This window comes from Mirounga angustirostris, unplaced genomic scaffold (assembly GCF_029215605.1).
Source record: "Mirounga angustirostris isolate CCGP_5_RB_7025 unplaced genomic scaffold, mMirAng1.0.hap1 SCAF_2, whole genome shotgun sequence".
Taxonomy (NCBI): Eukaryota; Metazoa; Chordata; class Mammalia; order Carnivora; family Phocidae; genus Mirounga; species Mirounga angustirostris.
Genome location: NW_026991710.1, coordinates 166,750,202 through 166,767,586, shown reverse-complemented (window position 1 = coordinate 166,767,586; position 17,385 = coordinate 166,750,202). Strand labels below are relative to the sequence as shown.

Below are 17,385 nucleotides of genomic sequence, written 5' to 3'. Positions count from 1 at the left end.
AGTTGCAAAAATAGCAGAGTTTCCTTATCCCTTTCATTTGGGTTTTGCCAATGATAACATCTTACGCTAACAGTGCATTTTCACAGCTAGGGAATTGGTATTGGTACAATATTAATAATTAAACTACAGACCTTATTCATATTCATCAGCATTTACATGCAGTCTTTTTTTGTGATCATTTTTGAGTATGTGTGTGTATGTAGTATTATGAAATTTAATCACATGGTTTTTGATACCACAATCATCACCATTCTTTTTAGAATCCTGCTTTTTTCATTCTAGGTTCAATTTTATTCTTAGGAAGCACTGTCTTAGTAGTTATTACAGTTATGGTCCATGTGTAATAATCTGTTTGATTTATATGCCTGAAAAGGGCTTTATTTCATTTTCACTCTTGTATGGGTGTAGCATTTTACCTTAACAGTTATGTCTAAGTTTTTTTGTGATATGCCATTGAATTCTGGCATTTACTGTTGGTGATGAGATGTCTGCTGCCAGTATAATTAATTCATTTTTACTTTTATGCTTAAACTGTTTCTTTTTTAAGTTAGCTTTCCAAGTATTCTGTTGTCCAGTCTTGTTACTAAATTATTACCTGTTCTGATGAGTTTTTTTTTTTTTATTTATCTGGCTCTGAACTCAGCATAATCTTTAATTATGAAGTTTTTCTTCAATTCTAGAAAATTCTAATCATTATCTCTTCAATGGTTGACACCCATTCTATCTCTTTTATCTTTCTGCAATTCCTATATTTTATGGTCTTCATTTCTCATTTCCATGGTGGTGGTGACAATGATGGTTGCTTTCCTTCTCCTCTTCCTCCTCCTGCTCCTCCTTTTTCTTCTTTCCTTTTGACACTAGAATGAGGCTTTTTTTTTAATTTAAATTCAGTTAGCCAACATATAGTAAGTACATCATTAGTTTTGATATAGTGTTCAGTGATTCATTAGTTGCATATAACACCCAGTGCTCATCCTATTAGGTTTTTAAAAACTGAGCTACAATTTACATATAGTAAAATTTTTAGTGTGTGTAATTCTATGAGTTTAACAAATACATACACATACCATGACCACCATAAAATAAAGAACAATCCCATTATCCCCCAAATTCCCTCTAACCCCTCCTCCAGCTCCTGGCACTGACAGATCTGTCTTTGCTGTAGTTTTGCCTATTCCAGAATTTTGTATAAATGGAAGCATACAGTGTATAGTCTTTTGAGTCTGCCTTCTTTCCATTAGGATAATGCATTTGAGATTCATCCATGTTGTTATGTGATAGCTTGTTCCTTTTTTTAAAATAACATACAAGCTAAGGCCTTTATTCTATGGAGAATGAGGAATGGCTTAAAGAAAAATATTTTTTCTGAGCCATGTTTCAAAAGACCTTCACCATCAAAGCTATAATTTTCATAGGATCAATAGCTAATATGTAAACAATTATATCTACAAGGTTCCTCATGATAAAGAAAAATAAAAAAGGATTAAAATAATGTTTGGAAAACAATTTAAAAATACAGTTTTATTGAGGTACAGTTGACATACAGTAAATTGCCTATTCTTTAAGTGCATAATCTGGTATGTTTTGATAATTTGAAAAGTAACACTCATGAAGCTCATGGAACCATCACAACAATCAAGATTATGAAGATACCTGTCATGCCCCAAATCTTCCTTGTGTTCCTTGGTAATCCCTACCCCTTTCTCTGCCATCTCCTTTATCCCCACAGTACTGCTGATCTTCTTTGTCACTACAGCTCAGTTTGCATTTTCTAGAATTCTATATAAATAGAAGCATACAATATGTGCTCTTTATTTTTGTCTGGTTTATTTCACTCATCACAATTATTTTGCAATTCATCCATGCTCTTATGTATATCAGTAGTTGTACTTTTTTATTGCTGATAGGTATTCAGTTGTACAAACATAGCATAATTTGTTTATCCATTCATTCCATTCATCTGTCGATGGATGTGTGGGTTGTTTCCAGATTTTAGCTGTTATAAATAAAGCCACTATGAACATTTATATGCAAGTCTCTGTGAATATGTGCTTTCTTTTTCTTGGGTTGATACCTAAGAATGAATGGAAAGGTAATATGGTAGGTATGTTTGACTTCTAAAGAAAGAACTGAACTGTTTCTCAAAACAGTTGTACCATCTTATATTCCCGTCACTAGTATGTGAGAATTCTAGTTCCTCGACATTTTTGCCAACACTTGGTATAGTAATATATTTATTTTTAAAATTTTAGCAATTCTGATAGTGTGTAGTAGCATCTCATTGTTTTTAATTCACATTTATCTAATGACTAATGACATTGCTAATTGTTTCATGTGGTTATTTGTCATCTGTACCTCTTCTTTGGAGAAGTGTGTGTTCAAATCTTTTGCCCATTTTAAAATTAAGTAATTAATTAACTTATAGTTAAGAGGTCTTTTACTCATTTATTTTTGTACCTATTATGCCATGATTTCATAGGAAATGGGTTCCAGCAGGTCAGGCTCCCTTCAGTTGAATCTCACAAAATGTGCTTCTCTGGGTGGAGCAGATTGGTGCTTCAGTTGAACCCAAGTACCTTTCTTTTTGGCTTCCTTCTTTTCCTTTTTCTTTCTTTTTTTTTTTTTTTTTTTAAGATTTTATTTATTTATTTGACAGAGAGAGACACAGCAAGAGAGGGAACACAAGCAGGGGGAGTGGGAGAGCGAGAAGCAGGCTTCCCGCTGAGCAGGGATCCCGATGCAGGGCTCGACCCCAAGACCCTGGGATCAGGGCCCCAGCTGAAGGCAGACGCTTAACAACTGAGCCACCCAGGTGCCCCGGCTTCCTTCTTTTTCTGATCATTTTCCTTCACACATTTTAGGAAACTATCTCGGTTTTTGGAGTTTTAGAGTGCTTCATATTCTCATTATGTACCTTAATTCTCTTGGCATGAATCTTGCCCTTAATTTTAGCAGGATGCATAACATTGTAGACTCAGTTTTGCCATGATAACATTTGTGGGACATTCCTTTTTAAACAGTGCCCATTTCCTTTATGTTTATAATATCTTAATTGTAGATTAACATGTATGTAGCTAAAGGAACAACTCCATGTTTTTTAAAAGGCCTAAAGAATGTATAGCTGGTGCCATTCCTCTTTCCCTTTGTGTTGGTAGTTCCAGCTGAAAATCCCCATTTTTTAATTGGCTTGTCTTTTTATTACTGAGTTATTCAGATCTTGTGGTTGTTTTAAAAATGGGTTGTTTTCTTATTACTGCATATTGAGTGTTCTTTACATATCCTGGGTATGTCTTATTATGTATGATTTGCAAATATGTAGACGAGGAATAGTCTAAGGCTTATCTTTTTATTCTTTCAAAGAGCAAAAATTTTAAATTTTTATGAAATCCAATGTGTGAATTTCTTCTTTTATAGATCATGATTTTAGTTTTGTATCTAGGACATATTTGCCTAACCAAAATTCATACCAATTTTCTTCCATGTTTTCTTCTAAAATTTTATAGTTTCGGGTTTTGCATTTAGACCTATATCCAATTTGAATTAAGTTTTGTATAGGTTAAAAGGTATGGATAGAGTGCTTGTTTTCTGCATAAGAATATCCAATTGTTCTAACACCATTGTTTTTAATGCTTTGCTAAGTGGGATCAGAATAGTCACCACTACTGAGGCGATACCCTTTTGAGTAACTCTACCCAGTTCTCCAAAGCATGGTATTTTAAATGTCAGGTGGCGGGAACACAAGCTATTCTTGTCCCTATGTGAGCACAAAAGATTGCTCAATTTCAAATAATTTTTCTCCAGCTTAATTTTTCTAAGTAGTTTCCTCACTTGCATTCAATGATCAGTACTTTGCAGAAGACTCAAGAGGGACCCTCCACAGATCTCAGGAGCTCTGTGCAGCTCTTTCCCTCTCTGGTATATTTTCTCTGTGAATTCTAGCTGCCTTGGCCTCCTTAGACCCCCAGTTCTATTAGCTCAACTCAGGGAGATTTCTGGATTTTGCCTGGGTCCCCCTGGCTGTGCGATAGCTTAGAAATTCTCACCAGGCAGTAAGAAGGGTCGATCATAGGTATCTCACCTTTTTTATTCCCCTCTATCAGAAGTCACTATCCTGTGCTGCTTACTATTCAATGTCTGAAAACCACTGTTTCATATATTTTGTCTGAATTTTCAGTTGTTTTAGGCAGGAGGGTAAATTGAGTCTGTTACTCCATTTTGGTCAAAATTGGAAGTATGCCTTTATGGTTTGTAACTGCATTCATATTTATCTACATCTCACATTGTGTTAGATTTTTCTTTCATTTCACCAGTTCTTCTGCCATCACTGTCCTGTTTAAGATTTGTGGATTCTGTTCTTGCAAAGATCTCTATGGAGATTTAAAATATTCTTATATAAACTTTTTTTAATCACTTGTGTTTTTTGGTGTGTGAATTCACTGTTTTGCTGTGGATGTTGACATTAATTCTTAGTGGTTTGTAATCATAGATTCTTTTATCTTCAGTGTTTATTATTTTCTCATGAGAATTCTGCATGTTTTGTGTGAAGATAAATACATGTGGATTGTTTCACTTTTGCTTCTTTTATCAGTCAAAAATATTTAAAACAATTGCTATGCACAGTGTTCAAGAAATTGTAGGGATGTGAACTGGAGTCCTAAAATTACACTTTTTGGAGGCTTGGGATTCCTACTTCTCTCAGTGATGCCTTTCCCTGCCCCCCATCTACATATCCTCATTTCCCTGTTGCATTCCAAAGGCCACAAGCCAGAATTTTTATTATCTGTGTTTCATGGGTGGTATGGCTCTTCATGGCTCCCAGGTTTAATTAAGGAACTCACAGTTTCCCCACATGCAAAGGCCTGGAACCTCAACTCCCAAGGAAGAGCTATTAAATCTCTAGCCTGAAATGTGTTATTACTGGTTTAGGTGCCCCTGCAGTTTTTCAGTTTTAGCTCCTGTTTACTGTTTCAACTCTCAGTTTCTTCATTTTTACTAGCACCAGGAGAAGTCTTATTGTTAACCTCAGTTATGTAGTCAATGTTTTGTTATTGTTTTCAGCACTCCTCCATGTTATGAGGAATGTAAAGGGGAAATTGCCCCGCCTGCCCACTCTGCCAAATTGCCTAGAAGCCAGTATGGGTTTTTTAAATTCACAAAATATAACATTGTTTTCAAAATCAATGAATAAAAGTTAAAATTTGGGGCATGAATGTCAGAATCAGGGACTCAGGGTCAAATCTGTATTCTATGTTCAGAAGAGATAAGGAAAAAGCAAATCTGTGCCTTTTTGATAATCTCCTCACTGTGGGATTTGAAATTTGCACTCTTTGTGGATGAGGTATACGGGTAAATAAGAATATTATTTATTTCCATCTTTGTTCAGTGACCTTGAACATTATTTTCTTTATTGGTAACTAGTCTTGTAAAGAGGCAATACTGCTTATAAAATGACCTGAATTTTTATTCATGCAGTTGGTAAGACTTTCTTAGGACTAACATGAGACACTATTTTTCATTTTTTTAAATATCTAGCTCAGAAGGCAGCACTCACACATTTGCTAGCAGGTAAGTAAATTAGAAGGTATCTTAAAACACATGTTGTATATTAAGAATGAATAATTCACAATTTTTAGATATCACTTGAACAGATGCAATTGGTAAAGTAATGCACTGAAAACCAGTCTACAAATATATAGTAATTTAGCTTCACTTAATAAATGTTTATTAGAAGTCTACTCTGAGGAAACAAGGACAAAAATAGCCAACTCTAATAAGAAATAGGGTGTATATAATTAGTAAAGAAAAAGGCTATATGGTGCCTAGAAAAGGCCCAACTTGGGTTATATTCATGTATTGCTTGGGTAAATAAACAAGCAAGTACCTAACATTTCACAGATTGTATGCGACAAAGCTCAGGTAAAATCTATAATAATTATGGATTGGGAAGAGCTAATTATATTGACTTAACTGTGCTATTAGTATTATGTCCCCATTAGGGTTTCTTAACCATAAATTCAGTCCTCACTGTTTTATAATTGCTATATGAACATTCTATTTGTTAGATTTATGTAATATAACTTTTCAAATCGTTTACTTTCTTTTTAAAATTTTTTTTATTGTTATGTTAATCACCATACATTACATCATTAATTTTTGATGTAGTGTTCCATGATTCACTGTTTGTGTATAACACCCAGTGATCCATGCAGAATGTGCCCTCTTTAATACCCATCACCAGGCTAACCCATCCTCCCACACCCCCCCTCTAGAACCCTCAGTTTGTTTTTCAGAGTCCATCGTCTCTCATGGTTCGTCTCCCCCTCTTATTTTGCCCCTTTCGTTCTTCCCCTTCTGCTATCTTCTTTTTTTTTTTTCTTATAATATATTGTATTATTTGTTTCAGAGGTACAGATCTATGATTCAACAGTCTTGCACAATTCACAGCACTCACCATAGCACATACCCTCCCCCAATGTCTATCACCCAGTCACCCCATCCCTCCCACCCCCCCTCCAGCAACCCCAGTTTGTTTCCTGAGATTAAGAATCCCTCATATCAGTGAGGTCATATGATACATCTCTTTCTCTGAGTGGCTTATTTCGCTCAGCATAACAACCTCCAGTTCCATCCACGTCGTTTCAAATGGCAAGATTTCATTCCTTTTGATGGCTGCATAATATTCCATTATATATATACAACCTCTTCTTTACATATTCATCTGTCGATGAACATCTTGGCTCTTTCCACAGTTTGGCTATTGTGGACACTGCTGCTATAAACATCGGGGTGCACATACCCCTTCGGATCCCTACATTTGTATTTTTGGGGTAAATATCCAGTAGTGCAATTGCTGGGACATATGGTAGCTCTACTTTCAACTTTTTGAGGAAACTCCATACTGTTTTCCAGAATGGCTGCACAGCTTGCGTTCCCACCAACAGTGTAGGAGGGTTCCCCTTTCTCCACATCCCCACCAACATCTGTCCTTTCCTGACTTGTTAATTTTAGCCATTCTGACTGGTGTGAGGTGGTATCTCATTGAGGTTTTGATTTGGATTTCCCTGTTGCTGAGCGATGTTGAGCACTTTTTCATGTGTCTGTTGGCCATTTGGATGTCTTCTTTGGAAAAATGTCTGTTCATGTCTTCTGCCCATTTCTTGATTGGATCATTTGTTCTTTGGGTGTTGAGTTTCATAAGTACTTTATAGATTTTGGATACTAGCCCTTTATCTGATATATCATTTGCAAATATCTTCTCCCACTCTGTCAGTTGTCTTTTGGTTTTGTTGACTGTTTCCTTTGCTTTGCAAAAGCTTTTTATCTTGATGAAGTCCCAATACTTCATTTTTGCCCTTGCTTCCCTTGCCTTTGGCGATGTTTCTAGGAAGAAGTTGCTGCGGCTCAGGTCGAAGAGGTTGCTGTCTGTGTTCTCCTTTAGGATGTTGATGGACTCCTGTCTCACACTGAGGTCTTTCAACCATTTGGAGTCTATTTTTGTGTGTGGTGCAAGGAAATGGTCCAGTTTGATTGTTCTGCATGTGGCTGTCCAATTTTCCCAACACCATTTGTTGAAGAGACTGTCTTTGTTCCATTGGACATTCTTTCCTGCTTTGTCAAAGATGAGTTGACCATAGAGTTGAGGGTCCATTTCTGGGCTCTCTATTCTGTTCCAGTGATCTATGTGTCTGTTTTTGTGCCAGTACCATACTGTCTTGATGATGACAGCTTTGTAATAGAGCTTGAAGTCCGGAATTGTGATGCCGCCAGCTTTGCTTTTCTTTTTCAACATTTCTCTGGCTATGTGGGGTCTTTTCTGGTTCCATACAAATTTTAGGATTATTTGCTCCATTTCTTTGAAAAAAGTGGATGGTATTTTGATGGGGATTGCTTTGAATGTGTAGATTGGTCTAGGTAGCATTGACCTGTTCACAATATTTGATCTTCCCATCCATGAGCATGGAGCATTTTTCCATTTCTTTGTGTCTCCTCAAATTCTTTCATGAGTATTTTATACTTTTCTGAGTACGGATCCTTTGCCTCTTTGGTGAGATTTATTCATAGGTATCATATGGTTTTGGGTGCAATTGTAAATGGGATCGACTCCTTAATTTCTCTTTCTTCGGTCTTGTTGTTGGTGTATAGGAATGCCACTGATTTCTGTGCATTGATTTTATATCCTGCCACTTTACTGAATTCCTGTATGAGTCTAGCACTTTTGGGGTGGAGTCTTTTGGGTTTTCCACATAAAGTATCATATCATCTGCAAAGAGTGAGAGTTTGACTTCTTCTTTGCCAATTTGGATGCCTTTTATTTTTTTGTTGCCTGATTGCTGTGGCTAGGACTTCTAATACTATGTTGAATAGCAATGGTGATAGTGGGCATCCCTGCAATGTTCCTGACCTTAGGGGCAAAGCTCTCAGTTTTTCCCCATTGAGAATGATATTCATTGTAGGTTTTTTATAGATGGCTTTTATGATATTGAGGTACGTACCCTCTATCCCTATACTCTGAAGAGTTTTGATCAAGAAAGGATGCTGTATTTTGTCAAATGCTTTTTCTGCATCTATTGAGAGGATCATATGATTCTTGTTCTTTCTTTTGTTAATGTATTGTATCACGTTGATTGATTTGTGGATGTTGAACCAACCTTGCAGCCCAGGGATAAATCCCATTTGGTCATGCTGAATAATCCTTTTAATGTACTGTTGGATCCTATTGGCTAGTGTTTTGGTGAGAATTTTGCATCCATGTTCATCAGGGATATTGGTGTGTAATTCTCCTTTTGGATGGGGTCTTTGTCTGGTTTCGGGATCAAGGTAATGCTGGCCTCATAAAACGAGTTTGGAAGTTTTCCTTCCATTTCTATTTTTTGGAACAGTTTCAGAAGAATAGGTATTAATTCTTCTTGAAATGTTTGGTAGAATTCCCCTGGGAAGCCATCTGGCCCTGGGCTTTTGTTCGTTGGGAGATTTTTGATGACTGCTTCCATTTCCTTAGTGGTTATAGGTCTGTTCAGGTTTTCTATTTCTTCCTGGTTCAGTTTTGGTAGTTGATACATCTCTAGGAATGCATCCATTTCTTCCAGGTTATCTAATTTGCTGCTATAGAGTTGCTCATCATATGTTCTTATAATTGTTTGTATTTCTTTGGTGTTGGTTGTGATCTCTCCTCTTTCATTCATGATTTTGTTGATTTGGGTCATTTCTCTTTTCTTTTTGATAAGTCTGGCCAGGGGTTTATCAATCTTGTTAATTCTTTCAAAGAACCATCTCCTAGTTTCATTGGTCTGTTCTACTGTTCTTTTGGTTTCTATTTCATTGATTTCTGCTCTGATCTTTATTATTTCTGTTCTCCTGCTGGGTTTAGGCTTTATTTGCTGTTCTTTCTCCAGCTCCTTTAGGTGTAGGGTTAGGTTGTGTACTTGAGACCTTTCTTGTTTCTTGAGAAAGGCTTGTGTTGCTATATGCTTTCCTCTTAGGACTGCCTTTGCTGCGTCCCAGAGATTTTGAACAGTTGTATTTTTATTTTCATTGGTTTCCATGAATTTTTTAAATTCTTCTTTAATTTCCTGGTTGACCCATTCATTCTTTAGTAGGATGCTCTTTAGCCTCCATGTATTTGAGTTCTTTCTGACTTTCCTCTTGTGATTGAGTTCTAGTTTCAAAGCATTGTGGTTTGAAAATATGCAGGGAATAATCCCAATCTTTTGGTACTGGTTGAGACCTGATTTGTGACTAGGATGTGATCTATTCTGGAGAATGTTCCATGGGCACTAGAGAAGAATGTGTATTCCGTTGCTTTGGGATGGAATGATCTGAATATGTCTGTGAAGTCCATTTGGTCCAGTATGTCATTTAAAGTCTTTATTTCCTTGTTGATCTTTTGCTTAGATGATCTGTCCATTTCAATGAGGGTGGTGTTAAAGTCCCCCACTATTATTGTATTGTTGTTGATGTGTTTCTTTGCTTTTGTTATTAATGCCATATATAATTGGCTACTCCCATGTTAGGAGCATAGATATTTACAGTTGTTAGATCTTCTTGTTGGATAGACCCTTTAAGTAGGATATAGTGTCCTTCCTCATCTCTTATTACAGTCTTTGGTTTAAAATCTAATTTGTCTGATATAAGGATTGCCACCCCAGCTTTCTTTCGGTGTCCATTAGCATGGTAAATGGTTTTCCAGCCCCTCACATTCAATCTGGGAGTGTGTTTGGGTCTAAAATGAGTCTTTTGCAGACAGCATATTGATAGGTCTTATTTTTTAATCCAATCTGATAGCCTGTATCTTTTGATTGTGGCATTTAGCCCATCTATGTTCAGGGTAACTATTGAAAAATATGAATTTAGTGCCATTGTATTGCCTGTAAGGTGACTGTTACTGTATATTGTCTGTGTTCCTTTCCGGTCTATGTTACTTTTAGGCTCTCTCTTTGCTTAGAGGACCCCTTTCAATATTTCTTGTAGGTCTGGTTTCGTGTTTGCAAATTCCTTTAGTTTTTGTTTGTCCTGGAAGCTTTTTATCTCTCCTTCAATTTTCAATGACAGCCTAGCTGGATAGAGTATTCTTGGCTGCATATTTTTCTCGTTTAGTGCTCTGAAGATATCGTGCCAGTCCTTTCTGGCCTGCCAGGTCTCTATGGATAAGTCTGTTGCCAATCTAATGTTTCTACCCTTGTAGGTTACCGATCTCTTCTCCCGAGCTGTTTTCAGGATTTTCTCTTTGTCTCTGAGACTCGTAAGTTTTACTATTAGATGTTGGGGTGTTGACCTATTTTTACTGATTTTTAGAGGGGTTCTCTGTGCCTCCTGGGTTTTGATGTCTGTTTCCTTCCCCAAATTGGGGATAAGTTCTCTGCTATAATTTGCTCCAATATACCTTCTGCCTCTCTCTCTCTTTCTTCTTCTTCTGGGATCCCAATTATTCTAATGTTTCATTTTATGGTATTGCTTATCTCTCGAATTCTGCCCTCATGATACAGTAGTTGTTTATCTCTCTTTTTCTCAACTTCTTTATTCTCCATCATTTGGTCTTCTATATTACTGATTCTCTCTTCTGCCTCATTTATCCTAGCAGTTAGCACCCCCATTTTTTATTGCACCTCATTAATAGCCTTTTTGATTTTGACTTTGTTAGATTTTAGTTCCTTTATTTCTCCAGAAAGGTTTCTCTGATAACTTCCATGCTTTTTTCAAGCCCAGCTAGTATCTTTAAAGTGATGATTCTGAACTCTAGATCTGACATTGTACTAATGTCCATATTGAGTAGGTCCCTGACAGTCGGTACTACCTCTTATTCTTTTTGTTGAGGTGATTTTTTCCATCTTGTCATTTTGTCCAGAGGAGAATAGATGAATGAGAGAACAAAATGCTAACAGGGTAACAACGTCCCCAGAAAATATACTCTAAACAAATCAGAAAAGACCTGAAGCTGGGGAAAAAGAAAGGGAAAGAAGGAAAAAAGAAAAGAAAAGAAAAGGAAAAGAAAAAGATAAAAACAAAAAAAAAAATCCAGAACAAAACAAAAAACCCAGAATATGATTAAATATGATCAGGCTGGTGCATAGATCAGTGCCACACACTAGATTTTGGGTGTATTTTGGTCTGTTAGAAGAAAGTGCCTCCCAAAATTTTAAAGATAGAAAAACTTATATATGTACAAAAATAAGGGTTGATACAATGAAGGGATGGAATATGACTGTAAAGATGAAAATTATAAAAAATTTTATAAAAGGAATTGATAAGAAGTTGTTTGAAAAAAGAAAGAAGAGGATTTAAAAATAAAGGGCGGGGGAGAATGTGATTAGGCAGGAGAGTAGAACAAACAATACACTAGAGATTTAAAGTATATTTTGACCTGTTAGAAGAAACTGTATCTCAAAATTTTAAAAAGGAGCAACTTATATATATATGCCAAAAATAAGGGTAACTACTATGAAGGGATAGAATACGACTCTAAAAATGAAAAATAAAAATGTTTTTTATAAAAGGGATTCATAAGATGTTGGTTGGAAAAGGGAAAAAGAAAATTTCAAAAAAAAAAATTAAGTTTGAAAGACTAAAGAATCATGGTAAAAAAGCCATGGATTCTATGTGCAGTATTCCCCTAGCTTGAGTTCTGCAGTTCTCATTGATCAGTAAACTTGGTCTTGGCTGGCTGTTCTCGCTGATCTTCTGGGGAGGGGCCTGTTGCCGTGGTTCCCAAATGTCTTGCCAGAGGTGGAATTGCCCTGCCCTTGCTGGTCCAGGCTAAGTCATCTGCTCGGGTTTGTTCTCGGGAGCTTTTGTTCCCTGCAAGCTTTTGGTACGGCTTTGGAGGACGATAGTGAAAATGGCGGCCTCCCAATCTCTGCCCCAGAGGAGCTGAGAACTTGGGGCCCTGCTCCTCAGTGAGCCCCCAGAGTAAAGCAGTCAGTCACTCTCATCTTCCCAGTCTCCAGCCACACTCCGTGCTCACCCGGCCTGTGACCGAGCATTTCTATCTCTGGCACCTGACCTCGTGTGGAGTCTCCAAATCCAGCAGATCCCTGCGGTGCACTCCCGCGCGGCTCCTCCCGGGGGAGGAAGGGGAGTCTCCCTGGATCTGCCACTTGTTGGGTCCCTGCTGGAGGAACAGTGGCCCGACTGTGCCGCGGATCACGGTTTATGGCAACCCTGAGCTGAGAGCCAGTGCCTCTGCTCCGTCTCTGCAGCCGGCTTCCCTGCTCTGATACCTGGGAGCTCTGCCACACTCAGGCACCCCCGCTCTGTGACCCTGAGGGTCCTGAGACCACACTGTCCCGTGAGGGTTCCACCCCCCACTTAGCCACTGGAGTGACGCCCTCTGCGGAGCCAACTTCTGAAAGTTCCGATTTTGTGCTCCACGGCTCTATCACTCGCCAGAAGCGGATGATGGAGACCCCCTCCCCCGCCACCTATCCTCCCGAATAGCACCTCGGATTCACTTCTCTGCTCGTCCTACCTTCCAGTAAGTGGCTGCTTTTCTGTTCAGAGAGTTGCTGCTATTCTTTTCTTCGATCTCCTGTTGAGTTTGTAGGTGTTCAGGATGGTTTGATCCCTATCCAGCTGAATTCCTGGGACCAGACGAAATCCAGGTCTCCTACTCCTCAGCCATCTTTCTCCGCCCCCAATTCTTTTACTTTCCATCTTTTATTTAAGTTGGTTTCTTAAAAATAACCTGCCAATGGAAGTTAAAAATATATAATCTCCAGTTTCTCAAAGTTGAATTTAATATGGTTGTATACTTAAATGTTTGCTGATATATTTAGACTAAATTCTATCATTTTATTTATTTTTTCTATTCTATTTATCATACTTTGCCCATATTTTATTTTTCTACTTTCTTGTAGTCTGTTACATCAATTGTACTTTCATTGTTTTTTCTTTCTTTCTATTAATTTGGTCATTATATGTTCTAGTTATATTCTTTTAGTGATATTTTTTAATGATTGATTTATTATATTGTTATTTAATTATTAAAATTCAATGTTAATTTTACAATTTCAGATATAATGAACACTTACAGTTTCTAACAACATATTGATCTTCGCCAATTTATTCCTATACTCTTTTCTTCACTCTTCATATTATTATTATTCGGTATTTAATTACTCCTGAATTTTAACCTGCTGTAAACAAGTCATCATTATCATTGTCATTATTGTATTTAGTCAAAACATACTAGGATTTCACTACATATTTACCACTTTATTTGCTCACTATTCTTTTTTCGCTCCATCTTTTTATGTTCAATCTCCCTTTTGGGGAAGTATATCTCTCAGAATTTCCATCAGTGAGTCTCTGTTTAGTAAGCTGTTTATCTTATCCACCCGAAATTGTCTTTATTTTATTTTCACTGTTGAATGCGAGTCTATATAGTGTGGACTTCTAATTGAGAGTTTATTTTGCCTCAGCTATTGGAAAGTATGTCAGTGTAGTCTGGCATTTATTAATGATGATGATAAATCTTCTGTTAGTGTGTTTATTCATTTATTCTTTAATGGTTAATAAGAGTTTTATCTGTGGTAGGCTTTGTATTTCTATTACTGCATAACATATTACCACACACTTAGTGACTTAAAATAATATTCATTTATTCTGTCAAAGATCTATAAATTAGAAATCCAAGTGGATGGGGTGCATGGGTGACTCAATAAAGCGTTGGACTCTTAATTTTAGCTCAGGTCATGATCTCAGGGTCGTGATCAAGCCCTGGGTTGGGCTCTGCGCTCAGTAGGGAGTCTGCCTGAGATTCTTTTTCTCTCCCTCTGCTCTTCCGCCTACTTGCGCATGCACGCAGGTGCTCTCCCTTTCTCTCTCTGAATAAATAGATAAAATCTTAAAATAAATAAATAAATAAATAAATAAATAAATAAATAAATAAATAAATAAATAAATAAAAGAAATCATGTGGATTTGGCTGGGTTGTCACAAGCCTGACCAGAAAGCCTGAAGGCCAGGCTATGTTCCTAGCTCATTCAGGTTGTAAGCAGAATCTAATTTCTTGCATCTATGGGTCTGAGCTGTCTGCTAGGGGCCCCTTCCTACTCCCAGAGCCTGTCTGCATTGTTTCTCATGTGCTTCCCTTCATTTTCAAAGAAAAAAGGGCATTCAGGTCTTCCTTAGGCTTTGACTTCCTCTTACTTCCTTTTTGGCCAGCACCAGACTACTCTACTTTTGAAGGCTCACCTGACTGGGTCAGGCCAACCAAAATAATCTTTGTATTTTAAGATCAATTTATTTGGAGCTGTAATTACACTTGCAAAACCTTTTAAGTACTCAGAAGGGTGTTTGAATAACCAAGGAATGGAGATCTTAGGAAGCAATCTCTGGAATTCTGCCTAACAAAGCTTCTGTGTTTTTTTCTTGACCCTAGAGTTATTATTTCATTATAATATATTCTGGTAGAGATTTTTTTTTTTAACTCATGAACCAGACTCAGTATTTTATTTCAGTGAGAAGACTCAACTTTCTTCTATTTTGGAAAAGTCCTAGATGTTTTCTTTTCATATATTGAACCTCCCTCATTCTAAATCCTCTGTGTCAGAATTCCTTCATGTTTCTTAACTGGTCTTTTAATTTTTTTATTATTTTTTAAAATTTTATTTATTTATTTGATAGAGAGAGAGCACACAAGGAGGTGGAGCGGCAGGCAGAGGAAGAGGGAGAAGCAGGCCCCCAGCTGAGCAGGGAACCTGACATCCCCACTGAGCAGGGAGTGCAGCTGAGCAGGGAGCACAATGTGGGGCTCGATCCCAGGATCCTGAGATCATTACCTGAGCTGAAGGCAGATGCCCAACTGTTAACTGGTCTTTTTATATTTTATTACATTTCTGTTTATCAAGTGTCCTGGGTGATTTCCCTAAACAATTTAAAAATCAGCAATTCTTTTTCTTTTTTTTCCCATTCTTTCATTTCTTGTTTAATGGATTCTGCTCCTTTATTGGTCTCTATGGAAATCCTAAACATCCTTTTTTAAAGTTTATTTGTTGTCTATAATTTTTCATGTATGAATTCTTTACTTTTCTCTAGCTGTGGACATTAACGCTTATTGGCTTTTTTCTTTGATTATAAGGCCACCTTAAGCAGTGACGATTATCTTCTGAGATTTCTGTGTGTCCTGCTTTGTAAAATCTTCCTTGTGGAGATTATTTCGTGTATTACCCTACTAAGTCATAAATTTTTACACTTGTTACACCTGGAGATCTAAAATTCATAGGAAGCATGTCCTGGTATCCTAACTTAAAGTTGGTAAGGCTTGAGGTTCCTGTTTCTCTATGTGATATTTTTTACATCCACATCCCTAAACCATTTTAAGCACTTAGAGTTTCTGTGTCTCTAGGCGATCCTTTTCCATCTACACTTCTGAAGCAATTTCCCTGCTGCATCTCAAAGACTAATGGTAACAGCTTTCACTATCCTCCTTTCATTGCTTCCAAGTTTAGAGAGGAAGTCAGTTCCACTTTTCCAGGAGGTCTCAACTCCTTATAGGCTAATGTGGATGACTACTTCACATAGTTCTGGAGAGTCACTCACTCAGCTTTAGTTCCTATTTACCTTTCATGTTTTTAATTTTCTCTCTTTTTAAAACTATCATTGGAAATTTCCCTTTCTTCTCTTAAATTTTGGTTAGTATTTTGTGTGTTTCTCTTTTCCCCCATTATTTCTCTGTGTGGAATAGAAGGGGAAAACTGCCCTGTCAGCCCAGTCTGCCTGATTGTCCAGAAGTCAGTGAGGGTTTTAACTCATGACCTGTAATTTATCAGTGGGTAAAGCATTTAAAGGCCAGAATCAGGCATTCAAAATCAAGCATATATTCTATGCTGGGAAGTAGTAAGGAGAAAAACTAATCTGTTTTCTTGTTCCTTTCCCTATTGGGGATTTGAAATTTATATTCCTTATGGACATGGTACATGTGTAAATGAGGATATTATTTATTTGCATACCCTAATTTAGTAGTCTTTTAAAATTATTCATTAGTGGTAATTGGTGGTATAAAAGAGTTAATGCAGGTCACAAAATAGTCTAACACTCATTTGTTAGGGAGGCAAATTTTTTTTAGTATTAACCTGGAAGCATTATTTTCACTCTCCTTTAGATCCAGATCGGAAAGCAGCAGCCAAACAGATATAGTCAGGTAAGTAAATTAGGACGTATTTCTTAAAATAAGTATGTGTTAAAAATAAGATGAACAAATTGACAATCAACAATAAATTGCTAGGTATTAATTGAGCAGTAACAATTGGTAAGGTACTACACGGAAAAATAATCTAGTAACTAATGACTATTTGTATAAAAAAATCAATGTCTTCTTTACTTCAGTTTGTTAATGTATGTTGGGAGTTTATTTTTCGGAAACGAATAAATGATTGGTGAAATGGTTACAGAGCTAACTCGTAAGTGGAGAAACTTACTTCTTTTTTTTTTTTTTTTTTTTTTTTTTTTTTTTTTTTAAAGATTTTATTTATTTATTTGAGAGAGAGAATGAGAGAGAGCATGAGAGGGGGGAGGGTCAGAGGGAGAAGCAGACTCCCCGTCGAGCAGGGAGCCCGATGCGGGACTCGATCCAGGGACTCCAGGATCATGACCTGAGCCGAAGGCAGTCGCTTAACCAACTGAGCCACCCAGGCGCCCGAGAAACTTACTTCTATATTTGGAGATTTTACAACTAGAAATTCCATATGTGTGCTCATGAACAACTGAGTGAACACTTACCCTGGTCACTTAAGAAAAGTTTGCTGAAGAGAAACATCATAAAGAAACAATAATTCTACATCTTCCATAGCCTCTCAGTATCACAAAATAGTTTTAATTAGATTTCTGTCCATTTCCTGAAAGGTGGATATTTCCATATAATAAAACTGTAAGTCTTTAGTTTCCACATCT

General features: G+C 37.0%; 1 protein-coding gene across 1 annotated transcript in view; it reads left to right on the top strand.

Annotated features, from left to right (window-relative positions):
* LOC123840951 (disintegrin and metalloproteinase domain-containing protein 32-like) overlaps nt 1-17,385 on the top strand; it is a 193,785-nt gene that overhangs the window by 170,086 nt on the left and 6,314 nt on the right. Inside the window, exons 20-21 of the mRNA XM_064585520.1 lie at nt 5,533-5,565; nt 16,598-16,636. Of these exons, the coding sequence (XP_064441590.1) occupies nt 5,533-5,565; nt 16,598-16,636 (72 nt within the window). The remainder of the gene's footprint in view (nt 1-5,532; nt 5,566-16,597; nt 16,637-17,385) is intronic.